The 27,522-nt window shown below is 38.9% G+C and overlaps 1 protein-coding gene across 7 annotated transcripts in view; it reads right to left on the minus strand.

Annotated features, from left to right (window-relative positions):
- Positions 1-27,522, minus strand: part of RERE (arginine-glutamic acid dipeptide repeats) — a 409,123-nt gene that overhangs the window by 125,472 nt on the left and 256,129 nt on the right. For all 7 annotated transcript variants that reach the window (XM_058552817.1, XM_058552816.1, XM_058552812.1 and 4 more), the window contains 2 exons: positions 7,591-7,639; positions 545-669 (listed from right to left, as the gene is read on the minus strand). In XM_058552817.1, the coding sequence (XP_058408800.1) occupies positions 545-669; positions 7,591-7,639 (174 nt within the window). The remainder of the gene's footprint in view (positions 1-544; positions 670-7,590; positions 7,640-27,522) is intronic.

The following is a 27,522-nucleotide window of genomic DNA, read 5'->3' on the forward strand; positions in this document are numbered from 1 at the left end:
TTTTGTTGCACATTGTTGATGCTGCAGTAAAGAGTCCCAGAAATCACTGCAGACAAAGGAAGGCTCTCTGCCTGCACTATGATGTGTCAGGGATAGATTTAAACTTCTCTTTTGTAGTTTAGGTATTTTTGTAGGTTAGCAAGTTCTCATGTAGGTAAGCCACAGAAACGTCAAGTTTAGGTCAGACACCAACGAATAGTCATAAAGCAGAGAAATCTGTAATGGGATTTTAAGATGGGGTGAATGACCCAATTACTCAACTGTACTGAGAAGTATTGATAATTGCATGTCAGGCTTAACATGTTTTCCTTCTGAAGAGTTCTAAAATCTGATGTGGGGCAAACATCAAGAAAAAAGTGACTTTACCATGGTAAACTATCTTTTTCTGGTAAGAACAATCAAGGCTCTGATTATACAGGGTATAATAAAACTTAGAGAATGCCCACTATATAAATAAAATTTCAGGGGAAAGAAGAACGTTTATTGCCCACTAATCAGTTCATATGGCCTAACTCAGAAGGCAGATAGGGCAGATTCCTATTACCTTGCTGCCCTCAAGTACATAAGGAGGTCACAGTCATTAACTCCAGGCATCCAGACCAATTCCTCATGTTGGGTCACTGTGTCACCATCTGGAGAAGGGAATGGTTGCAAATCGGGAAGTTTGGCCTGTAAGATAGGGATAAAGAGTCACAATCAAGGCACATTTAAAGAGCTGCCTCAGCAGGTAGGCCTTGGGAACAGACACAGTAGCTTACTCTTTCTTTAGGCAGTAATGAAATAACAGAAAAATCGTGAGTCATTGAAACTGGCCTATAGCACATTTCGGGATCATTTCACCATAGAAGATTTCACAATGGACTGCTTAATTTCTACTTAAGCAACAGCAAACAGTGTCAAAGTAAACCAGTGCCAGCAGGATGCAAAGAGGGAAACAGAAACGGACATGTGTGAATAAAAGAAATAAAAACCAAAAAACATCTCAGGAGATAACAGCTCCTTGATAAAGAAGGGAAAAACACACACATTTACAATATGACAAGTTTACAAAGACACATATACAAACAAGGAAACCTCACCTAAGGATATTTGCTAAAAAATTCTATGAACTACCCTATTAAAATTAATGCTACTCTCAAGAGAGTCAATAACAATATGAGTCAAGGTCAACATCAAAAAAAGACACAGGGGGCCAGCCCAGTGGCACAAGCGGTTAAGTGCACACACTCTGCTGCGGCAGCCTGGGGTTCCCAGTTCGGATCCCGGGCGGGCACCAACGCACCACTTGTCAAGCCATGCTGTGGCGGCGTCCCATATAAAGTGGAGGAAGATGGGCACTGATGTTAGCCCAGGGCCCGTCTTCCTCAGCTAAAAAAGAGGAGGATTGGCAGATGTTAGCACAGGGCTGATCTCCTCACCAAAAAAAAAAAAAAAAAAAAAAAGACACAGAATTGGAGTTAACATTAAAAACAGCTGAACTAAATGATGGTGATAGAAATTAGATGAGTAACAGCTTCAGGAGCAGAGGGTTGCTTGTGAAGGGGTAGGAAGGAACTTTCTGAGACGACAGAAATGTTCTATGTTAATATGAATTACTGCAGCAGACTGAATAGTATACATAAGATATGAACAGTTCACTGTACGGTAAAGTATACTTCAATAAAAAGAATTAAAAAGTATGCGAAGAACAGTGCTCAACAACCAAGATTCTAAGTCACTTCTGGGTTAGAGATTCAAATACCTGTAGCATTTTCTCATCCTCACTCTGCTGGGACAGAGCAAGAGTAAGCAAGTACTATGATTACCATAACCATCAGAGACCTAGGAAAAGTCAACCATCTGCAAGACACCCATGTTCTTATTTTCTCAAATGATGAAGATGGACACATTAGTCTAATATTTTAAACTAAGAGCTGCAGTTAAAAAGTCCAATATCCACAGAACCCAGGCAAAAAAATTAAATGAATGAAGCAGACAGAGTATAAGGCAGCACTGTCCAACAGAAATAAAATGAGAGCACCATATTTCATTTCAAATATTCTAGTGCCTCTGTTAAACAAAACACCACACCCCAATTTGGACCAGCCACATTTCAAGTGCTCAACGGCCACATGTGGCAGTGGCTCCTGTACTGGGTGCGCAGGTAGCAGGTACTGAGGAATGAGGGGAAGAGGGGTGAAGTGGAGAGAAACCTGCCTCATCCAGGGAATGCTGCCATGCAGGATTGAGAACCAGTGTTTGTACATCCTCCAATTTTTTCCAAAGTCCAGAAATCTTGACTTTTATGTGAAAGTTCATGGTTTTAAATGTTGGTTATTCAAGTTTTTAAAACAACTGTGTGGCAAAAAACAACATCAGTAGGCCATGCAGCTCTCAAGCCAACAGTCTACAACCTCTGCTTCATAGTAGGGGGGAATAAAAATAAGGATAAATCAAACCTTTAAATAAAAAAAAATAATAATTATCCATGAGGGAGGGAGGGAACGCGTGGAGGGGACGGGGTACAAGGTAGACTTTTTTGAACATACTTCGTTTGTATGTTTGACTTTGGAGCATGTAAATATTTTACATAATTATTAAAAAAATTAAGTTTAAAGAACAACAATCTCTTAAAAACTCTAAAGTGAAATGAAACAAATGCACCTAACTATGCTTTGAGTTGGTTTCTCTCTAGGAATGATCTCAAGTAACTTTAAGACATTAATTTGCCTATACAGCCCTAGTGGGATATAGTCTAAGGCCAAAACAAAAATTAACAATAAATTGTTTTCAATAATCATATTGTTTGTAGCAATGTGAGTATCGTTATTCTGAGCTGTTATATACGTATTAAGGGATTAAAGCAAATGAATAATTATGTTGGTGGTGTTTAAAAACAGGATTTGAGACGGAGCCAGCCCGGTGATGCAGTGGTTAAGTGCATGCACTCTGCTTCAGCAGCCCGGGGTTCACAGGTTCGGATCCTGGGCACACACCGACGCACTGCTTGCCAAGCCATGCTGTGGCAGTGTCCCATATAAAGCAGAGGAAGATAGGCATGGATGTTAGCCAAGGGCAAATCTTCCTCAGCAAAAAAAGAGGAGGACTGGTATCGGATGTTAGCTCAGGGCTGATCTTCCTCACAAAAAAAAAAAGGATTTGAGACATGGGAAAAAGATACAGATATAGAGGAAAGAAAAATAGGGTTAATATAAGGCCTAAGTAAAAATTTGAACTTGAATTAGAAGTCTCAGTAAGAATTCACAATGTATTTTATCTTTAAAAAGAAAAAGAAAAGAAGGGATGGCCCCGTGACCTAGTGGTTAAGTTTGGTGTGCTCCACTTCAACAGCCCAGGTACGGTTCCCTGGGTGCAGGCCTACAGCACTTGTCAGTGGCCATGCTGTGGCAGTGACCCACATACAAAATAGAGGAAGACTGGCACAGATGTTAGCCTAGGGCGAATCTTCCTCAGCAAAAAAAAAAAAAAAAAAAAAAGAAAGAAAAAGGAAAGAAAAGAAAAAACATACTTCCTAATCTCTTTCCTGAAAAGCCTGGAAATAGTAACCAACCCAGTAACAACAAACACCCTACCAGCCAGTCAAAAAAATGCCACTTCCCACTAAAATAATGAGGGCTCCCATGAGAAAAGGAGATCCAGATCTAGGGCAGGAAATGTACATGAGACATTAAAGTCATGTCATACCAGATAAAAAGAACCTATCAAAGACCACTAGGATGGAGTCAAAAGGACACAGCAGACAGCAGGAAGACGCTCCTATTGGCCCCAAAATGGACAGTTTAACCATCAAAAAGAAAAACTGCAATTGGTTAGTAGATAGCAAATAATTTTAAATCTCCTGGTGACCAATGGAAGATACTGGTGGACCAAATGAATATTTTGAAAATAGGTAAATAGAGGGAAAGAATCAAGCATTTACCTTGCCATTCCTACATGATTCAGGGAATCAAATAGTTGCTAAGGGAGAAGCTTCATTTATTCAGCTAATAAATGAAGGAACTACAGGATTAGACTAGCACCATTTTGAAATCCCTAATTAAACAGCAGATCTAAGTAACAAGACATGGCTGCAAATCATTATTAAAAGAGAGACACATGTGCCTCCTGGTAGCCGTACAGAGCACCACCCATGAAGTATTCTTGCTGGGGGCAGGGGACCAAACTAGAAAGTAATTAAACCTCTAGATTTAATTACTAATTTTCAAGATATGCCAAGGCAATGGAACAAGTTTAATAACATATAAAGATGCAATCAGCCAAATCCAGACTGTGGGACATCCTATAGGACAAAACACTCAGCTTCTTCAACACTTACAATGAGGGAATAAGAGAAACATGAGAATTAAAAGCTATTTAAGACACATATCAACCAACTGCAATGAACAGCTCTTATTTAGATTTAAATTTGAACTGTAAACACAAAGAGAGAGAGAGAGACAATTAAGGAAATCTGGACATAATCGACAGTTGAATATTAAGAAACTGCTAATTTTTATTAGCTGTGATATACCGTGATTGTGTTTTTTGAAAGAGCTCTTACCTTCGGAATATTTACAAGTAAAATGATATATTTGTGATTTTTTTCAAAATAACGGTGGGAGAGGTGTGATTGAGAATAAATAAAATAAGTTTGACCTTAACTTGTGAAAGCTGAATAATGAGGATAAGGGGGTTTATCGTACTATCCTTTCACTATTTTTGCATATATTAATATCATACCTAAGAAAAAAGTTAAAACTTTTTAAAAAGCAACTGTTGCCAATTGATAAAAGGGTTCCATTATATTTGATGCTCCCAAACATTTCCTTTTGAAAATAAAGCATATAGAATATACTTAAAGTCTGATATAAAATAAATATCTGATTTTAAATGAAAGTATACAAAAATCCAAGCAGAGTAAATCTGTTCCTTTCCAGGAATTTAAGCATCTTTTACTTAAGAACCCCTTTTTCTGTTATGGTAGGAAAAAAATCTATAAAATAAAACTCTAGTGTAAAGATCTCAAGACACTGGAAACACATGGAGGAAGAAAAAACAGGTGAAAAGTACCGTGGCAAAAGAGAGCAGAGAAAGGAAGATGTAATCAAGTGGTACAAGGCAAGTACTCGATTACTTGATTAAAAATGTAACTATTGGGGCCAGCCCGGTGGCATAGTGGTTAAGTTCTCGCACTCTGCTTTGGTGGCCCGGGGTTCGCAGGTTTGGATCCCGGGCGCGGACCTACGCACCACTTATCAAGCCATGCTGTGGCAGGTGTCCCACATATAAAGTAGAGGAAGATGGGCACAGATGTTTGCCCAGGGCCAATCATCCTCAGCAAAAAGAGGAGGATTGGCAACAGATGTTAGTTCAGGGCTAATCTTCCTCACCAAAAAAAAAAATGTAACTACTAGGCCTGAAGGCACACAAACCACAGTCAAGAGACGGTAGTCAGGGGCCGGCCCCATGGCTTAGCGGTTAAGTGCGCCCGCTCCGCTACTGGCGGCCGGGGGTTCGGATCCTGGGCGCGCACTGATGCACCGCTTCTCCGGCCATGCTGAAGCCGCGTCCCACATACAGGAACTAGAAGGATGTGCAGCTATGGCATACAACTATCTGCTGGGGCTTTGGGGGAAAAATAAATAAATAAATAAAATTATTAAAAAAAAAAAAAAGAGGCAGTAGCCAGACCCACTAATAGGCCACACCAAGAAAAGGGTTTATTTGAACAAGGCAGACACTCAGGGGAGTGTCCTCTCGCAGCTTCTCTCTGCTTGTCTCAGTTATAACCCTAGCTCTGCAATGAGAAGTGTCTTCTAGAAATTAGATGCCCTTGATGGTTTCTGTGTTTTGGTATTAATATCCCTTCACTCCTTAATTTCTTTCTCATTACAGAGTTAAAATATGTCCTTAAAAATATAAATGACATACAAGAAATGCTCAAAATCTAGACAGAAAAATGAATAACTAGATAGACTACTAAAACCTCTACACCCTTATAAGGAATTGCCTGTGTCTCACATCTCTAGTATGCGTCGGTCATGGTCGTCAACTCCCCAACATCCATCCCAACTCAAATGACAGTCTATGCCAATCATGCTAAACCCATTTTCCTCACGGTTTAGAAATGAACACATGAGCCAACCCACAGCAATGAGATGTGGGGACTAATGGAGACCTTCTGGGAGAATTTTCCTTACTTCTAAGGGGAAGAGAAGGATGATCCCTTTCCTCTTCTCCACATTTGCTGTGTTTCATTCACTGAAAGATTCACCATGATTCTATATGCATTCAGAAAGGAGACGTGCTGCCAATTAAATTATAATCACACCAAAGAATGTACAATGAAGCCTGACATCAGAGATAATAAAATGTGAAGAAGTGTATCCCGGAATTGAGAAGTTCAGCTACTGGCGTAAGGAAGAAGCCAGTCCATGGGGCACAGCTAAGCATGAAGAGAACCGCAGAGAAGCACAGCAGAGCCCTGGTACTGTCTGACCAGGATGTGATGATACATGAGACCATAAACAGTTGTGTTCAGCCAGAGTTTTCTGGTCCTGCCCATCAAAGCATCCTAACTGATATAGAGATCAAAAAAAGAGATGACGGGGGCCAGCCCAGTGGCGTAGCAGTTAAGTGCGCGCACTCTGCTTCGGCGGCCCGGGGTTCACAGGTTCGGAACCCCTGGCATGCACCGATGTGCCACTTGTCAAGCCATGCTGTGGCGGCGTCCCATATGAAGTAGAGGAAGACGGGCACTGATGTTAGCCCAGGGCCAATCTTCCTCAGCAAAAAGAGGAGGATTGGCATCAGATGTTATCTCAGGGCTGATCTTCCTCACACACACAAAAAGAGAGAGATGACAAACATGACACCAGAGACCTAATAAATGGAATAAAACATGAGAGGGCACAGGTCACGACACAACAAGCTTCCGACTGACAAGCATCCTAACCATCTTAACTCTTCTGAAGGAAAGCGGCTTTAAAAAAAGTTCAAAGGCAAGTATGTGGTGACCAAATCTTCATCAACAGGTAATGGATAAACAAAACGTGGTATATACATAAAATGGATTATTCAGCCATAAAAAGAAATTAAATTCTGATATATGCTACAACATGGGTGCACCCTTACAATATTATGGTAAGCAAAATAAGCCAGACACAAAGGACAAATACTGCGTGATTTACTGATATGAGGTCCCTACTGGACTCAAATTCATAGAGACAGAAAGTAGAATGGTGGTTGCCAGGGGCTAGGGGGAGAGGAAAATGGAAATTAGTGTTTAAATGGGTACAGAGTTTCAGTTTGGGAACATGAAAAAGTTCTGGAGGTGGATGATGGTGGCGGTTGCAAACAATGTGAGTGTACTTAATGCCACTTAACTGTACACTTAAAAATGGTTAGAATGGTACATTTTACATTATGTATATTTTACCACAATTTAAAATGTATGTGGTGATCTGTGGGGGGTGGGAGGAACTCTGCATTTATATAAAAATTCCCTATAGCAATAACAACAGTTCTAAGTTGCTGCTCAACAGAAGGAAGAGCCAGCAGAATGACAGGGAAGAAAAAACCTATTCAAGAAGCTACTAAAATGTGCTTTACCTGATGGCTAGGACCAACACGAATTTCCCCCTGGGTACTGTTCAGCCTCCTGTTGTGAAAAGAGCAAATCAGGTTAGCACAATATAGTTTTGACATAAACATTCACAGATTTTTCAAGGAAAGGAATTCTCTTCAATTAAATGAGGAATAACTCAGGAAGAATTAACTTCTCCAGGGCCGGCCCCGTGGCTTAGCGGTTAAGTGCGTGCGCTCTGCTACTGGCGGCCCGAGTTCGGATCCTGGGCGCGCACCGACGCACCGCTTCTCTGGCCATGCTGAGGCCGCGTCCCACATACAGCAACTAGCACGATGTGCAACCATGACATACAACTATCTACTGGGGCTTTGGGGAAAAAAAAACGAGGAGGATTGGCAATAGATGTTAGCTCAGAGTCGGTCTTCCTCAGCAAAAAGAGGAGGATTAGCATGGATGTTAGCTCAGGGCTGATCTTCCTCACACACACACACAAAAACAATAAAATAAAATTAACTTCTCCACTATTTCTAATGTTGCCCTGTACATGTACACTCCCCCACCCCCTACACATCTCTAAAACCTTTGTCTTCTAAAAACCCCACTACTGAAGGTTTGTGTCCTGAGTACCTATTCCGTCATTCTTTCACGCTGCAGAGAGACACACATTCCTATAGGACAATCCCAACAGATGTTTCTTCTTTTCAAAACATTTCAAGGTGCCCTATCATAAATCTTATTAAAATATAAACAAGATAACTTATGGTTCCTAGCACACACACTGGGTTATATATTCATTCATCAAATATTTATTAAGTACCTACTATAAGCTAGGAATTGTCTATGTGTTGAGGATAAAGCAATGACCAAAACAATGTCCTTGACTTCTTGGAACTTATATTCTAATTTGGGTAAAAAACAAAGAAACAAATAATAGGTCAGATGATAATGAGGGCCAAGGAATTGAGTAGATGGTAAATGATGAAATATTTTTACAGTTCTTTACACAGGACAGTCAAAAAAGGCCTTTTAATAAAGTGAAACTTGAGCAGAGATGAAAGAGATATGAGGGAATGAGCCCAGCAGGTCTAGGAGGCGAAAGAGCTCATGTCATTTCTGTCTATGCCTGCCATTCTTATTGTACTTGGAATGCTCGCCCTCCCTTGCTCCAAATCCTAACCATCCAGGTGCCTTTTAAAAGCCACTGTTTCCATGAAACCTTTCTTGATCTCCTCTCCCTTTCACTCCAAACACCCCCAAAAGTGTCGCGTGTCTCCTTTTCACTCCTTCATGAAATATGCGTTGAATGTCTTTTTTGCCCCAAGCCTCGCAGAGGGCACTTCCTGGGTGTACAGTGATGGACAAAGATTCCTGGGTGTACAGTGACGGACAAAGAAATACAGTCCCTGCCCTTCTGGAGCTCCACTTCCCAGCTCCCTGTTACCCTCAACTTTGAAACACAACTCCCTGTGGGCTATCTCGGAAAAACCCTTTCCATGCCCATTGACAAGTGCTTTACGGTCACCTCTGAATTTTCAACAGTACAGAGGAGAAGGTATTTGCATAGTGAGAGCTGCTCGATGATTATTTGTTGACTTGAACTGAGCTACGAGCATAAACGCAGCAGAGGAGCAAAGAGTGTCTTGTTTTTCTCCCGTGGATCCGATACCCCCACCCTTATGGTTGAAGTTGTTAAAATGAATTCTGGAAAACTATTATTTCTTTCAGGGACCTTGGTTGGGTCCAACACTTTCTTCTTTTAATCCAATAATTTTTCTCATGAAGAGTCTTACTTTGGCAAAGGTGGGCAGTAGATGCAATGAAGGAAGAGAGAAGAGTAACAAAAAGAAGACATGTGGTCCAGTCCTTCAACCTGGGGAGGTAGCATCCATCCCCAAAACACTAGAACAGGTCCAATCACTACATTCATAAGCACAAAGCATTTCAGGAGAAACAGAGGACAAAGTGCTAAGGGGAGTGATCAAAATTAGGCAGGCCTCAAGAGGAGACAGACCCTGAAGTGGTTAAGTTCCAAAGAAACTTTTGTAAGGAGGTAACAAACACAATGGCAGAACAAAACAGTGGACTTCCCAAGTGGGAATAAAACCCCACAGAGGCAGTAGGCTGAAAGGAAGAGATGTGGCGGGAGAAAAGCTTGCACAAAGTGCTGACTTTAACATACAAATCACCTTCATTCCTTTAGTAGGGGAATGGTATGTTGGAAAAAAAGAAGCTAGAAGATGGATTGTTACAGCAGGTTTACGTAGGAATTACGAGCTGCTGTTTTAGGAGGCAGGCAGAGGAATCAAATATGCCAGGAGGCTATTATAATCATGAGTACTTTAAGAAAAACAAGCAGTGTTCCCAACCATCTCCCTTCCAACTTGTCCCTTTCTGTTTCGTAACTAGCTGTGAGCAAAACTAGCTGCCAAAAGCTCTCTCCTCTATTTCTAAATACTTTCCAAACGTATGCCTGCCTACAAGTAGGTCTAGCCAAAACACATCATCTCAGAAACTTTCAGCCACAGCCCATCCAGTAACCTGTGCCCACAGCTCAACTTTCAGGTTCTTCTAGAAGGTCTATGTTATGCCAAGGTTTCCAAATGGTTGCGTACGAAAGTATTTCCCCATCACTGCTACCTACACTGCTAAATCCTTGATAATTCCAGGATAAACACTTCTGGTTCATTTTTGTTTTAGTATTTTTTTCTTTTTTCTTGTATTTTAATATTTTAATAAGCCAATATTATCATATTTAGCTCAAAAATGTGCCACAATAATAAAACAAACTCCTAAATACTTTATTGAATAGAACTATTTAATTCCACTTATTTGTATAAAAATAGGCTAATAATTATTAACACTGCTAATAACGATACAAATAAGACAAAAAATTGTCTTGGGCTATCTTAAGAGCATAAATTGGAAATTGTTTCTCTCATTTTTATGTTTATATCAATGAAGGGTACTAATAAGGTGAGTAGGTTAAACAGCACAAAATAAAACAGAATCTTTTAAAAATCAATTTTTACAACAAAAGTACTTCTTAATCATATGCAACTTTGAAATATTAGGGTTTCATAGCAAGAGATACAACAAAGTTATTTTTGAACAGGATTAGGATCCAAGGTAAGCAGACAATGGCATTAGGCTATAATATCCAGAACCCCAGAATACAGAATACATGGTAGAAATACTTTTTAGGTCCAAGATAAAAAGAGGTAGATAGCAATACACCCATTAGAAAGAACTGGATGCATCCGACAGAAAAACTGTGAGAATATGAACCGAAGATGAAAGACAAGAAGTAGGCTTCATGGGAAACTGCCAGTATCCAGCTGTATCTGGAACCCATAGAACAATCATAAATCCTCCCTTCTTTTGACAGTCCAATCTCCACATTAAATCAAATGCTCCTCTCCTGCTGCCTCACTGTACCCTTCTTCCTGAATGCTCCTTTTGTGGTTCATACCACCCTATTAGAGGATGATACTCTGCTATGACTAATTTGGACATTTCCTACCTGCACCCACTGTGGAACTGTAAGCTTCCAGTGTACAGGAACTGAGATTTAATTCGTTTTTTGTATCCTCGAGCATCTCAGACAGTATCTGCCTGGCATTATTACGCATTCAGGACAAATGAAAAGTTCCTTGGTTGCATGAATATTTCTTAGACTACTAAGGTGTGAAACTTGACAAAACTCACCAGGAATAATTATTTAAATGTAATATCAACAGCTTGTAGAAAACACTCATAATCATCAAATGCTGACTACTATAGTTTCCCTTTTACTTACAGTAGTTCCCAAACTTTTTGGTCACAGAACCCCTTACACTCTTCAAATTACTGAGCATTCCAAGGAAGTTGTGTTTTTGAGAAATTTCAAAATATTTATTTTTTATTTTAAAATAAGCTCATTTTAAGGCTCATTTCAAAATAAGCAATAAGCTCATTACATATTAACACATATTTTTATGAAAAACAATTGTTTTTAAACAAGAAATCAGTGAAAACAGAGGCACTGTTTTACATTTTTGCAAATCTTTTTAATGTCTAACTTAGAAGACAGCTGGATTCTCATATCTGCTTCTACATTCAAACTTTTGTAATATGTTGTTCTGGTTAAAGTTTATGAAGGAAATACAGATATATAACTGTATATATGTATATATATAACCTCATACAGACATAGAACTGGAAAAGGGAAGAATATTTTAATAGCCTTTTTGATTATTATGGATATTCTTTTTGATACTACACCAAAGCTCAACAAGTGACCGTTTCTTAAAGGTTTTTGCACAATGTGAATCTAAAACCTTATCAATGATCTTCTGGACTCTTTTATATTAAAATCCATTAAAATGGTCTGTCTTGGCCTTTGAATGGACCTTCTATCCAGACGTGATTTTGTAATGTCATGCATTGGTTAGATGGAAAATATTAGTTCACTAAGTTTTGCAGATCTTTCAAATATCAACAGAGCTCATTACACAATATTTTTTAAAAATCACATTCATTAATACCACTACTCATCCCATAAGAAGAGCCTGTAAGTGTACAGAAGTTGTCAAGGTTAGAGAGTGGGTACAAGTTTTTCAAAATTCTAATTTTTACTTGAAAGCTCAAACCTTAGCAGTGGCAAATAACTATCAGTTGTTTTTTTTGAAATGGCAGGCTCACTTCATTCATTTTCAAGAAAATGCCTGCCAATTATTGAAGTCTGAATGGCCACAGTTTGTCTGTCAGTTATTTTTCAAATAAAAAGTGTTCCATAAAAAAGTGGCTAATTAAGCTTCTAACAAAAAATAATCTGTGTCCTTTGGTATGCAATAGAAGTATTGTATGTCACTTTCCACGCCATCACAAAGAATATTACAAAGACAGGAACTCAACGGTCGAGATTTATAAAATTAAGAATGGGGATCACAAACCATGCTTTGAGAAGCACTGATGATACATTCCGAACTTCAGCAAACACTAGAGGCTAAAATTCAATAGGCCCCTATCCTAGAAGATATATAGTTTATCCTTCAATTTGTAATAATAATAGCTAATATTTGAGTACCTTTTATCTGCTCTAGGTGCTCTACAGTATTATCTCATTGCTATGTATTAATTCATTTAATTCATATTTTGATATTAATGAAAGCATTAGTAGTGACAGTCACAGAAATTCAGATCTCATTCTATCATGTGTTTAACACAACATAGCTAGCTACTAAAGAGTAGGGATGTACAGAGATTTCCGCTTGATGTACAGCACTGCTTAATTAACACAGTAGGTCTGGGCAAAGCCAGGGTTGCCATCAATTGAGGAAGGAAAACCCAGATCAAGACAGTGTAAATCCCAGTGAGGTCAGATAAAAGATACTATGTATGAAACAAGAAACCAAAGATGGAAGTTATATTCCAGGATAATGCAGGACACGTGTATGTACACCTTTAATCTTGCCTCAGGGTTTTCACCTATATTATCTTAAATTCAGGTGTCTTATATGGCAAACGCAAGCACAATAAAATACTAGTTGTCACTTATTAAGTGCTTTCTATTAAGGTATACATTATTCCCATGACAACTCTATGAGGCAGTATCTCCACTTTATAGATTATAATAACTACTAATTTTAACATTAAGAAAGCAACTAACATATACATTGAATATTTACTATGTACCAGGCATTTTGAGCTAAGCAAATTACATATATTTTCTTATCTAATCTTAAGGATGACCCTGTGAGGTAGGTGCTATTATTACCTGTCCAGATAAGGAAACTGAAGCTAAGAGAGGTTACAAGTTGCCCAAGATTACACAGCTACCAAGTGAAAAAACCAGGATTCAAACTCAAGTTTAGTTGACTCAAAACCCAGAGCTCTCAATAACACTCCCATATGGCCAAGTGACTAAGTTACTGAACCAAAATTACACAACTAATTACAAATGGAATCAGTATGAGAAGCTATATCCTTTTCCCTAATTTAGTTCTATGTTCATTTCCAGCATCAAAGCAAGACAAAATAATCAAAAAAAAATTTTTTTAAGTTTGAAAATCATGTTAAAAGAGAAAACCCATCAGAGTTAAAGGCCAATTTATATAACATTGTCAAAATGACAAAATAGAGATGGAGAACAGATTAGTGGCTGCCAGGTGTTAGGAAAGGTGGGAGAGGGAAGGGAGTAGAAAGATCATGATGATGGAATAGATTCTGCTTACGGTGGTGGTTACACAAAGCTACACTGGTAATAAAATAGCACAGAACTATACACACATTGTACTAACGTCATGTCTGGGTTTTGATGTTGTGTTAGAGCTGTACACAATGTACCTATTGGGGGAAATGAATGAAGGGTAGATGGGAGCACTGTACAGTATCTTGCAACTTCCTGTGAACCTAAAAAGACTAAAAGTTTTTAAAGTCAAAAGAAGAGGTTAGCTGAGTGATGTATTACAGATAGACCAGGGATAAGACAGAAAGCCAGAGATGAGAAAAGCTGCTTAAATGATAAATAGATTCCCTCAAAATATACTGTAGACAGCTGAACAAGTAACTGAAGAAAAAAATGCCACAGTTAACGAGCAATGAGATTCAAGGAATTAACTCAGGTCACATATTTCTTTTTCCCTGTGTTTACTAAGGCTCTTTGGTATGTAGTCATCCTTTTTGAGACATCTTTAACTGCGAATCAGACTACAAAAAAAAAAAGAAATTGTCACCATCCTCACTGGCAAGAAAGAATTTCTCTGTGCGGCTAACGTAAATAATAAATATTTTTAAAAGAGCTGAGGCTCAGCCCACATCATTCTACAAATCTTTGCTTTGGAATATGAAAAAATAGTCCCAGAAGCCAAATTACAACAGTAATGGTAACTCATTGTGTTTATTCCTTGAGTATTAAAAAAAAAAAAAAAATAGAAAGAAATTCATTGTATACGAAATCTGATACAAAAGAAACCGATGTAACAAAGCAGTATCCATGGCAACTACAACTTAATATTTCTGTCCTCTTCAGCTGCAGTGGATTAAATAAAATGACAAGATGTTCCCTTTGAAAAGTAACCTGTTACCATGGAAACATTTTAGTCTAAGAAGTAAACAGGGAATGGACAGAAAGGAGCAGGAAGCGTGCAACTGAATATCAAAAAGGCAGAAGCATCTATGCAAAGGAGATGAGAAGGCTGGCTGGCCAGATGCAGTGGGGGCTCCTTGAGAAGAGCATGCCAGCTGGAAACAAGAGCCTGTCCACACAAAATCACTTCTTCACCCTGAAAAGAGGGGACAGTGTGAGGGAGACAAGGGTCTGTGAACGTTCACTCAAGACACCCAAATATCTCTACATGATCGTGGTGATTGCTTAAGACAAAGACTTGAGTCTACAGGGGTAAAAGAGGAACAAGGACATGCGGTCCAGGGGAGAACACATCAGCTGGTAGAACAGAGGCCTTTTACAGGGAGCTGGCATGACTTCCCATCATAACTTCAGACCTGGTCCTTGCCCCAAGCCCAGAACCTAAGAGCAGTATAGCTGTGGCCCATTCCCAAAAGACTGGGACTGAAAACTCTCAAATCAGACCCCTGCTCTGTGGCTAGTGTCATGTGTGACTAAAACCATTGTGAAATCTTCCTTTACCTATCTCTCAGGTCACAAGGCTCAGACAGCAGATAATTCTTATCTTTTCCATAGAGTATTGAGCAGGAAGACTGATACGAAACTAACAGAAAGAAGACTCTAGAAACTCCACCTACTAGCTCATTCAGAAAGTGACCACAGAAATAGTCTGTGGGTCCGGAACAAAAGACATCAAATTTTAGGAATATCAAAAAGCAATTTATCAGAATCACTTCTTTTTAGAAGGGTTGTGGGCAGGAGTGAAAATGAGGCTGATAAGAAGGAAGACGAGAACAGCATGCTGGGTTTCCCAGATTTCTCCAGCATGAACACATATTTCTAAAGCAGTCTTTAACAAGTCTGAAATTTCTTTAAAGTCCAACATAGTATCTTAAAAATCCAGGTAAATTTTATCTCCTATTCCATAACATATTCCCATTCATTTTAAGATAGAAAAGAGGGCCGGCCCCATGGCTTGGTGGTTAAGTGCGCGCAATCCGCTGCTGGTGGCCCGGGTTCGGATCCCGGGTGCGCACCGAGGCACCGCTCCTCCGGCCATGCTGAGGCCAAGTCCCACGTACAGCAACTAGAAGGATGTGCAGCTATGACATACAACTATCTACTATGGCTTTGGGGGGAAAAAATAAATAAATAAAATCTTTAAGATAGAAAAGAAACTGCCCTACATCTGAGTAAAACCGTTGTTTTTGTACAACCTATCAGGATTGTCCCAGGACTTTGGCACCCCACCCTACTACTAGTAGGGAAGGGCTGCTATATACACCTGAGTTTAGATGCTTAGGTGCAGGGGAAAAGCACAGACTTGACAGTCAAATGAACCTGGATTAAAATTTCTATACCAAGGTTTTGTTAGCTCAAAGCGTGATCTTAAAGACGCAATTTAATCTCTCTGAGCCCCACTTTCCTTATCTATGAAATGAAATTCATAATGTCTAGTTTGCAAAGTTGCTATAAAAATAAAAGATGATCTACGAAAAGAAGTAGGCACAGCGCCTGTTAGGCAGTAGTTATTACTATTATTAGCTCTAAGTACTGGCAATAAGTGAGAACAGGAGCTAATTCCTCTATTATGAGTTCTCAAAGCACCATCTGCCTCTCTTCGGCCCTTATCATAGTCATGATTTTATATTTATTTTGTGTAATTATTTTTTCGATGGCTGTCTTGCCCTTTAGACTGAAAGCACCATGCGAGTAAGGAACCAAGTCTGTTTTAGTTCACCATTATATCCCAGAGCTGACTGGCATTCACTAAATATATTTTAAATGCATAAATGACTCCAATATTTTAACTCAACTATTTAGCCATAGATAGCAACTAAGTGCTTTGCTGCAAAATTAAGTCAAGTCACCTGTGACAGAAGACTAGCCCTCCAAGCAAAATTAATCTGAAACAGGCTTGATAAACTACCCCAGAGGAACAAAATTCAGCATTCATTTAAAAAAATAAAAAGAGAATCAGCCAATAGGTGAAAGAGTTAATGTTTCAAATTCAAACACAAATGCAAAGGTCAAGACAGGAATTCATCCAAAATCCAAAATCATACTATTCTAACTTTTCTCTGAGGGAAGGTTCCTTGGAGACCATCTGATCCAACCTTCTGGCTTAACAGAACAAACCAAGGCATGGGGAGATAAAGGTGCTCTTTCAAGGGGTCAGTAAGTTAATTACAGAGGAGTCTAGGCCACAGAAGCAGCTCTCCTTCCACAGGGTCCCCCTAAATATAATTCAAAGTTCAGAACTAAGAATGTAGGCACTGGCTGAGGAATAAATTTCCATGCTGACAATTAGATGCAGTAAATATGGTCTTACTGTTACACAATAACATGTAACATAAGAAAAAAAGTGGTAAAAAAAAATTTTTTTTGAACATGTGAGAAAGGATCTAGTTTCTTTTTTTTCTAACTCGAATGTATTTATTTATTGTTTGTTTGTTTATTGCAGTAACATTGGTTTATAACATTGTATAAATTTCAGGTGTACATCATTATACTTCTATTTCTGCATAGATTACATCATAGAAAGGATCTCGTTTCAAAGCAATACAACGACCTTGCTCCACTGTCTAAACTTCTTATTTGTCTGACTTCTGTGTGTCTGCATGTCATGCAGTAACATGCAACATATCTGCCCGTGGCCTATGACGCCACCCCACCTCAGGCTCCTCGTGGCTTTTACTGCTGTCACCTGCTGTAAAGAAGGAAACGGCTATAAGGACCACAGCCCAACACAGAGCTGCACGGACACACAGACGATGCTTTATAAAACAAACACTTTTTAAACCCCACTGTGACTGAAATAGTTTATAAAGCAGCAGTATTTGAAGATTAAGCCGATCTCCAGACCAAAAATGTTGCTGGCTTTCTGCACACTGAAATCAAACAGGAATGCAGTGTCCCCAGAAAAAGAGGGACTTTGGACCAAGTAATAATGTCTACAGTGCACGTCTAAATGTCTCTTTGTTCCCACCGGGATTCTCTGGGAAATGCCATAAAAAATACGACCATCACCTTATTCCTCTTTACTGTAGTGGTGTGAACATGGGAGGAGAAGGAGGAAGACGCAGAGGGGGCAGCAGCGGTGGTGATGGCAACACAAGCATTAACACACACACATCCCTCCTGCTATATTAGAGAAAATGGTAAGAAAAAAACAATGTTTAATGCTGAACACACCAAATGTTACATGACATGGAAGTAAAACTTCTTTAAAAAAAATTCAAAACGAGTAGAGAAAAATATAAACAATCAAAGAGCATAAGAAGAAAGGAGATCAGTAAATGGTGGCTAAACATACTGGTCACTAATTTAATTACCATAATTCCTAACACAATTCCTAACATTGTCTTAGTTGAATAGGTCGACCAAAAAATACAGATGTTGTTGAGATAACCATACCTACATGCGATTGTAGACTTAGCCTTTGAATTAATAACAATAATGCACTGAGCACTATGTGCCAAGCACTTTCATATTGTTTTCATTCCATCTTTATAACAACTGTGAGAAACAGTATTTATCTCCATAGGACCAATGAGAAAACTGAGGTTCAGAGGAGAGAAGGAACTTATCCAACGTTATAGCTTGTCCAGTGTCACTTATTAGGTGGAATTTGAACCATACCATCTAGCTCCAAATCTAATCTTTTCTCTTACCATAGATGCCATACATTTATTCAATGTATTTATGCTGGAGGCCCATTTGTCACGCACTCTACTGGAAACTGAGGCTACAAGAACAGACATGATCCGTGCCCCAGAAGCTTAAAGTCCAATAGAGAAGACAATCAATTAGTCAAATAAATGTATAGTTCAAAGAACTTGGATACAAAGTATCCCAACTGAATTAAAATGAACTGTTTTAGCTTAGACCCAAAATATCATAGAGGATACAACATGAGACTAGATTAGTTTTATTTCAGATCTGCTTTAAAGATATGTTCAAGAACCTGTACCCTCCCCCACCAGAAACTGCCCAATACAGATGATTATCAGTTTGGGAGGAGACTCATGAATGCACACATAATTTCAAGTCTCCCTTTAGCCTGTATTTTCTATTTTCTCTCTCATTCTGTCAGACATTTGTTTTATAGCTTTAGAATGAATGCCTCTCTGGTGGAAAGACAACTCGGTTCAGTAATGACCAAAAAGTAAAATGGAAAAGGAAAAATTAATTCAGAAGGAAAAAAGATCAGGAATAATAAACAACTGGAGAATCACAGACATGGTGAGCGTCAGGTCTGGGGTGTATCTGAGTCTTCCAATTCATAAGCTAACAAACCAGACAAGAATTTAGGAAGTAGTCAAAAGCAGAGCTATATTATGAGCAGATTCACAGACTGCAAAATTTATGTCGACAAAGGAACATTTTAAATAGATTCTGATTCAAGAGTCTAATATAATGACAAGAAAAGCTAATAACAGGATAATATTTTGGTCAACTTTTACTTTTATATTCCTTTGGAAACTTACACTATCTATATTCACCAACATTTCCTGATACTCGGAAGTACAACAGGAGGGGAGCAATAAACCAAAATGAAACTAACTGGCATCTTTTCAATGTCCAAGCTACACAGACCCTAGACAACCTCACCAACCAAGAGAATACCTTCCCACGCGCTGTTCCTTCACCACTACCACCACCAGGCAAGCACAGAAGCCCTACAGCAGGAGATGGCGGGTCAGGAAATAACATGCCAAAAATATTTTCCCAAGACAGGAAAACATAGAACAAATGCATATCACACAAAAAATAGCTTTAGTGACTTACTTTATTGGATTTGAAACACGGAAATTCGACTCTTAACAACAGGTTTCCACGGATCACAGTAGTAACTACAAGTCCTTGCCATCTAAACAGGTGGCTGAACACAAGCTCCACAAATGCACATTTATATTAGGCCAGGCCAGGCCAGCCAGACAAGTGGGAAGAACTTTACCAGAACTGATTCAGCTACAAGTATAGCTTCTTGTTCACATTTTACTTCCTAAATGTAAAAAAAGTTTAAGAAGAATTAAAGATCCTAGAACAGAAAGGCAGTTCCACAACTGTTTTCCTAACATTCTCCTGAATCAAACAATGGGTTCACTGAAATGAGTCTGAAACTTTAGTCCTACAAGGATCCCACATGTGAATGACCAGCAAATACTGCAGCATCCAGCTCCTCTTGCCGAGAAACGGTAATTTTAGACTTACAAGAGAGAAGCAGAAAGGAAGAGTAAATGTGCTTCCAAATGGACTGAAATAAGACAAGTTCCCGAAGCAACACAACATAAATAATAAAGGCACTAACTCTAAATTATCCCTGTATAATTCGTCTCCTTAATTGCAATCCCAAAATTGAACCTCTTAGAAGCCACATTATATACTTCAGTAGTATTTTCAGTGACTAGAATTCACTATTAGCCTTCCTAAAAACTTTCCACCAAAATCAGGGGCCTCCTCTGATAAGAGTTGACCATGCACAGCTCCATATTCACATTATACAACAAAGAGCTTCCATGAAGAATTTCTCCCTGTATCATCAATGTATAGTAAATTTCTTCCCTATCCTATGGGAGTTTTTCAGTTGCACATTCTTCTACATTGTATGCTTCCTTTCTTCCTCACAAGTGCACAAAACTTAAGTGTCACTTCAAAATTTTTTCCAACTTTTATCAGAAGAAAAAAGGGGAGAGGAAACAAAGAGGAACAACTAATATAATTCAAAAACTTCATATCTACTTGGGTAAGAATTCAACTTGCCATAAATCTGCTTACTATGACTGGTTCCCTCAGTTAACCATGGTAAAAGCCACCTGTCTCAGCCCTGTCTGCAAACAGGACACACAAAAAGCATTAACTTCCCCTCACAGAAAAGACTAGTGTCCAGTCCCATCAAGCAGTGGGCACAAAACCTGGCCTTGCCAATGCCTCCACCTTCTCAGGCATCAACTCCTCTTTTTACACCTCTCCTTTACAGAATTTTCAAGTCACACAAAAAAATACACATATACAACAAATGCCATCTTCTGCTAAAATAAACAAAATAAATAAACAAAATACCTGGAACTTCAACTTCTAACATAAAATCACTATGTACAATGTTTTTTAATTGCCAAGAAATTTTCCATAAACTCCAAAAGAAAGAACGGATACTTCCTTTTGAAACAATACAAAATGGTGTGACATAACCTTTCATTTCTGAATAAAACCATTTTAAGGTGATATTGCTGCAACCATAATCCACAACTGTTTCCTGCATATGTCAAAACATATGCACTATTTCATTTTCAGACTTCAGAAAAAGATCACAAGAATTATAATTTGCTCTGGCAAACAGGCTCTCAATCAAAACAAGTTCCACCCACCTTCAAAGCAACCAATAGCTGCCCACCTAACACCCTTCCTAAAACATCCAAACAGAGCTGTTCTCAGGCCCAGGCATTCCCTACCAGGCACACGGCAACCAAGCAGCCTGCAGGTTTGCTCTGCAGGTGTGCGGAGGCCAACAAGCTCAGCACCGGGCACCCAGCAAGACTCAGGTTAAAACTACACCCGGAGAGGAAGGGGTGAGGGAGAGGGGAAGAGGACAGGGACAGAGGGACCCACAATACTCTCTATTTGCTTAATGCACCTCTGGGTAGACCGCATTCTCAGCTTTGATTTCACGCTTCGCAACACCACCTACATGACCAGCCAGGGCTGAATTAAAGGCTCTCAGGATCATGCACTGTGAATGATGAAATGATTCATAAACATCTTCAGAAGTGAGAAAAGAGCAGCAAAAACCGTCACTGTTTCGGTGAGGCCAGAGGAAGATAGCCTACCTGCAGGGGCTGAATGGATCATCCATGACTAACAGAGGCTCTGGTGAGTCTAGCTGAATCCCTGCACCTCTACTTACTGTTAAAACTCTGCCCTCTTCTACTCTTTAACAACTCAAAATGGAGGCACATGCAGTCTGAGAGACCTCATAGAGCTTTCACTGAGCTTGTGCTATGACCTAAGCCTTCACGCAGAACGCAGAAACTTCCCCCTCGCACTGACAGGACTGAGCATGTGCTGTGACCCTCCCTCATCCATACACTGTCTCTCAACGCAATCAATCTCAACCCTGCTGTTTCCGTAAATAAAGCCCAGCCAACAGACTCTGCAGCTTCTCCCTGCATACCAAGCTAGTGTGCAGGGAAGTGGGGCCTTAGAAGGGGGATCCAAGACAGCCAACACCAGGGAACTCGGCAAGCCGAGCCATCAGCCATCTAGAGGCTTCAGATAAATGCCCTGCTCTGTCAAGACAACAGCAAGTTTTGTCTTGTCTCTTTTTTTTTTTAATATAAATTGTGGTTTTAAAAAGCAAGATCTTCAAGAAGGAATAGAATCAAAAGACACAGATATGAATGACTACATATAAGACTAATTAACAGAAATACTGCAGCACATTTAAAAACATAGTAGTGACTACTTAAGGGGAGCAACACTACAAATTTCTTTTTGAAAACTTTAAACACTTAGAAAAAGGCCACACAAACTGTCACAGCTACAAGCGCAGTGTAAATGGTATAGCGAGCAGAGTATCTAAAGAATATTGTATTTTATGCAAAGAGCTTCATCTCTATTAGATAAAAAGTTCTAAAATTGCCTAAGTTATAAATAAAAACATTTCCTAAAGTGATACTAACCATCAGGTATGTCTAGCTTGAAGAATGTACTTCTAACAATAAGAAGGGCAGGAGGGTTCAAATCAAGGGGTCAACGAACACCCTGCCACAAATACCCCAGCAACTAAAAACCTCAGTTGAGGTCTCCTGATTCAAAACTCTAGGCAACTCTTTATAACATTCCCCATAAACCTAAATTCACTCAAAATTTACAAAAAAGATTTCTAAAGCCACATAAGAAAGGCCACCTGATCCTAGTCATACTGAGCACTACAAAGCATTCATATTGCTCACAGTACCAGCGCCAAGACGTTTTCTGCCAAAATCCTTAAGAACACATTTTATGCCCACTCCCCCAAACTCCTCCTCCAACAAAAGACATACTGGGCTGTCAGCTATGTACGAAATCCTAGTTCTGGGTGTGCATGTAGGCTTAGTTTCCATTTGCAAACTAAGAGATGATTCTATATATCATTACTTAGCTACAATTAAAAAGGAAAAGGAAGACCTTGAGACTCCCCAAAATTTAAAAAGGACAAGATAGAGTAGGAAAGAGCAGTGCAATTCTGTTTCCCACAAATATAATGGAGTGTGAAAAAATTAAAACCTGCTTAAAAGAGTACTCAGTGTCCTCAAGATTTCTAAAGTAAATGTGGCTGCCATTCCATTTCCTTAGTACTCCTGTTTCTGCTATCAAATAAACTAAACTCTGAGACTATGATTAAATAAAAAACTCGCACCGTGCTAAAAATGTAATTTACATAACACAAGAAATGCCAAATACACTTAAGTTTTACGTTTGACCCAGCACATGAAGCAAGTATATACAGCTTTGAAGACCATTTTCCCTATTGGTATGTAAGATAACATGTCTCCAGAAGTATGTGACTAGAAACAGTCTAGACAAAAAGACTTTCTAAACACAAGAGCAATTGAATTAGCCAAATAGCATGAATAAGACCACCAAAGTATTTCCTTCAAAAGTGCATTTTTAAAAAAACTACAAAACCCTTTCACATAGAAAATGCTCACCTGGAGAAATCAATATAAAATAATAATTTAATAAATTCATCATTACTCTGAAAAACCACAAAACTGTTCCACAGAACACAGCATAAAAACAGTTGTTGTGATAGCAAGTCAAGAAACGTGGACTATAATTTTGGTCCCACAAAATGGCCTCAGTGACACTAAGGGCAAGTTACCAACATCCTATGGCCTTTTTTCTGTAATACTGGATCCCAGGAGCAACCCCAGCCTATTTCAACATCCTCTTCATTGTCTTTCCTAACACTGTCATCTCACAGCTGTCCTTACGTACCACTTGGACAGATTCCTGTTCTCCTGTCACCCCTCAGTGGCAGCACACCCCAGGGCTCAATCTTGAGACCTCTTCTCTTTCATCCTCTTTTGCATGGAGAATTCATCCACTCTACCACAATTCCAACCAGCTCCCCTGCAGATACCTCCCTACTGGGAGCAGCCTGGAAACCTCAGAGAATTTTGTTTTCCTCTTGCTGCACCATTACTAATCACAGCTTTTTCTGGGGTACCTCACTTCTCTTAATAGATGTTAAGCTCTTTGGCGGCAAGGATAATATCAGTCATCTTTACTGGAACCACCTAACCCTCTTATTTTACTTTATTTTTTTATTGCGGTCATATTGGCTTATAACACTGCGTAAACTTCAAGTGTACATTATTATATTTCAGTTTCTCTATAGACTGCATCGTGTTCACAACCAATAGTCTAGTTTTTATCCGTCATTATACACATGTGCCCCTTTATCTCTTTCACCCACCCCCTCACTCGTTTCTCCTCTGGTAACCACTAATCAGTTCTCCTCATCTATGTGTTTATCTTCCACATGAGGGAAATCATATGCCAACCCTCTTAGTTTGTAGCAACTCAAAAAAAATACAAGTGATGCACTGAGAAGCTTATATAGTATTCCTTGGCCAAAAATTACATAACCTAAATTTAATCATGAGGAAACATCGAACAAACTCAAATTGAAGAATATTTGACAAAACTGGCTTCTATTCTTCAAAAATGTCAATGCCATGAAAAATCAAAAAAGGCTAAGAAACGTTACGAAAACAAAGTCAAAGGATATCAAAGAGATACAACAACCAAATGTCATTGCATGATAATGGAGGAAAACTATTATGAAGTTCAATATCAGAGAAACTGGCAAATATTTGAACATAGACTATATGGTACTATACCATTGTCATCTCTCCTGATTTTGATAACCATACCATGGTATGTAAGACAACGTCCTTGTTCTTGGGAAATACACATTGAAATATTTAGGGGGAAAGAACCTTGATGTCTGCAATTAATTCCCAAATGATTCAGGAAAGCAAAATACTATAGAGAAAATAAGGAAGCAAAGATGGCAAATATAGAGAATACTATGGCAAAAATGGAGATAGTAAAGCAAATCTGTAATAAAGTTAAAAAGACAATTAGTATATAATATAAAATCAATAAAATAAAATAATAAAGCAAATATTACAAAATGTTAACAACTGGTGAATTGAGTGAAAGATGTATGAGAGTTCTAGGTACTAACTTCATAACTCTTCTTTACGTTATGTATATAAAATTCCAAACTGAAAATTTAAAAATATATAAAACAAAAAATACTTATACTAGCCTTTAATCACCAGTCCTCATGGAATCTGGAGAATGGACCACGCCAGTGGCAATGAGTGACCTGCCTGGCTACCTGCTTCCATACTACTCAGATCCCCTGAATCCACTTAATACCCAGCTCCAAAGTCAGTCCAACCTCAGAATATGAGATTAGTCCTCTTCCTCATCAATAAAAATCAAGGAGCCCTGAAACCTAGTGGCTTGATAATTAAATAAGCCAATGTGCCACCTTTAACCATAAAATCCAATTCTAGAAATGTGCTCTGTTTCCACTGACCAAGTCGTATCTTAGACTGAGGACACCCTGGAACTCTACTCGGTATTTATGGGCCTCTAACACCTGGGCCTTGTTTTTTCCTCTGGTTGCCCTGAACACTAGACGCCTCCTTACTGCTGCTGACTACCTGCCTAGACCTCACTCCTGCCACATTTCCCTAACCTGTTATCTGGCTGCCTGCAAGGATATGCATATACACCTTGCACACGGGGTGCCCTAGTGTTTCCTTCTATGGCATATCGCTATGTCATCCCAGAAGTCCTGTGATCCCAAGTACATCTACATTGTCTCTGGATCCTAGACCTCCCTCTCTCCTCCAAGGAATGCCTATTGAACAATAGGTGAGAGATTAACACTTCTGAATAGATTAAAAGGGAGCTGAGCAGGTGAACTGAATATACTATACTAATTCTGGATAGTATACTGTACTGGATTCTTTCTAAAATTAAAAATGTTTATTATGGGCCGGCCCCGCGGCTTAGCGGTTAAGTGCGCGCGCTCCGCTGCTGGCGGCCCGGGGTTCGGATCCCAGGCGCGCACCGACACACCGCTTGTCCAGCCATGCTGAGGCCGCATCCCACATACAGCAACTAGAAGGATGTGCAGCTATGACATACAACTATCTACTGGGGCTTTGGGAGAGAAAAAAAAAAAAATTAAAAAAAATGTTTATTAAACAAAAACTATAATACTTATTTTTTAGTGAGTAGAAAATTTATGTTTATCAAAGGTACAGTAAGAGCTGCAGTATGGAAGTGTCCTAGGTTTTATTTTAAAGAGTTTACTACTTGCCAGAAATAGAAAAATGTCTAAAATGTTTTATTTACTAACAAGAAATTGTAAAGCAAAAACAGCAATGAAAACTTAATAGGAAACTCTAGGAAAAAAACACTTGTTGCAAAAAAGATATTCTCTCTGACTTTTTTTTTTATAATTTTATTTATTATTTTTTTCCCCCAAAGCCCCAGTAGATAGTTGTATGTCATAGCTGCGCATCCTTCTAGTTGCTGTATGTGGGACGCCGCCTCAGCATGGCCAGAGAAGCAGTGCATCGGTGCGCATCCGGGATCCGAACCCGGGCCGCCAGCAGCGGAGCGCGCAAACTTAACCGCTAAGCCACGGAGCCGGTCCATCTATTTGACTTTTAATTAGTACTAACTTCACACCAAGAGAAGGGAAGCTTTCAGAAATAGTTTAAATTTTATTTTCTAATTGTTCCTAGTATATGGAAATAGAATGGAGTTTTATATATATTGATGTTACATCCAGCAAGCATGATGATTTATCTTATCAGTTCTAACAATTTGTTCACATTTTCTCAGATTTTCTATGGTAAAACTTATTACATCGTACTAATAAAGGTTCATTTCTTCATTCCCAATTCTCACATATTTTCTTTTCCATGTCTTAAGGGACAGGGGAATCCTTATATCGTTTCTGATTTTAGAGAGAATACTTCCAACACTCTGCCCTTAAGTATGGCACTTGCTGTAGGTTTTTGGTAAGCATTCTTGACAGAATAAGGAAGTTTCATTCTACAGCTAATTTGCTACGAGTTTTCCCCCCAATACTGAATAAGTGTGGAATTTTATCAAGTACTTTTTCTACATCAAGATGATTGTATATTTTTTCTTCTTCAATATGTTCAAGTGATAAAATATGTTAACATTTAAATTATTACTAAACCATTCTTACATCCTATGAACAACGTGGACAAGCATATTTTTAATGCTTTAACAGACTCCATTTTCTAATATTTTATTTAAACGTTTTACATGCATGTTCTTAAGACTGACCTATAAATTTTACTTTTTATCTGGTTTTGGTATAAAGGTTTTACTGGCCTCTTAAACTGACTCAGGGAACTTACATCATCTTTCTCTGTTCTCTGGAACACAGGTAGAATTCACCTGTAAAGTGTGAGTCTAATTTTTTTTTCTTTTTGGTCTATTGAGAAGAAAAGGAGTGCCCTGCACAAATTATGAAAACTGGCTTTAAAGAAAGAAGGCATGCATTTTTACCCTCTTTGGCTACCATTCCACTGTCACCTTAAGCACAAGGTAGCAGCTGAAGTTAAGGACAGCAGAGGGTGGGTCCCTGACGGTAGTGGAGCCCCAGACCAGCCTAAGATTGTTTCCCTTCAAACTTTGCTTCCACGGGAGAGAAGTAAAATTCTATTTTGTTAGAGTCCATTTTTTAGAGAAGTAAAAGTCTATTTTATCTATTAAGTCTGTCGTATAGTCTCTTTTT

This window comes from Diceros bicornis, chromosome 13, assembly GCF_020826845.1.
Source record: "Diceros bicornis minor isolate mBicDic1 chromosome 13, mDicBic1.mat.cur, whole genome shotgun sequence".
In the NCBI taxonomy this organism is placed as follows: domain Eukaryota; kingdom Metazoa; phylum Chordata; class Mammalia; order Perissodactyla; family Rhinocerotidae; genus Diceros; species Diceros bicornis.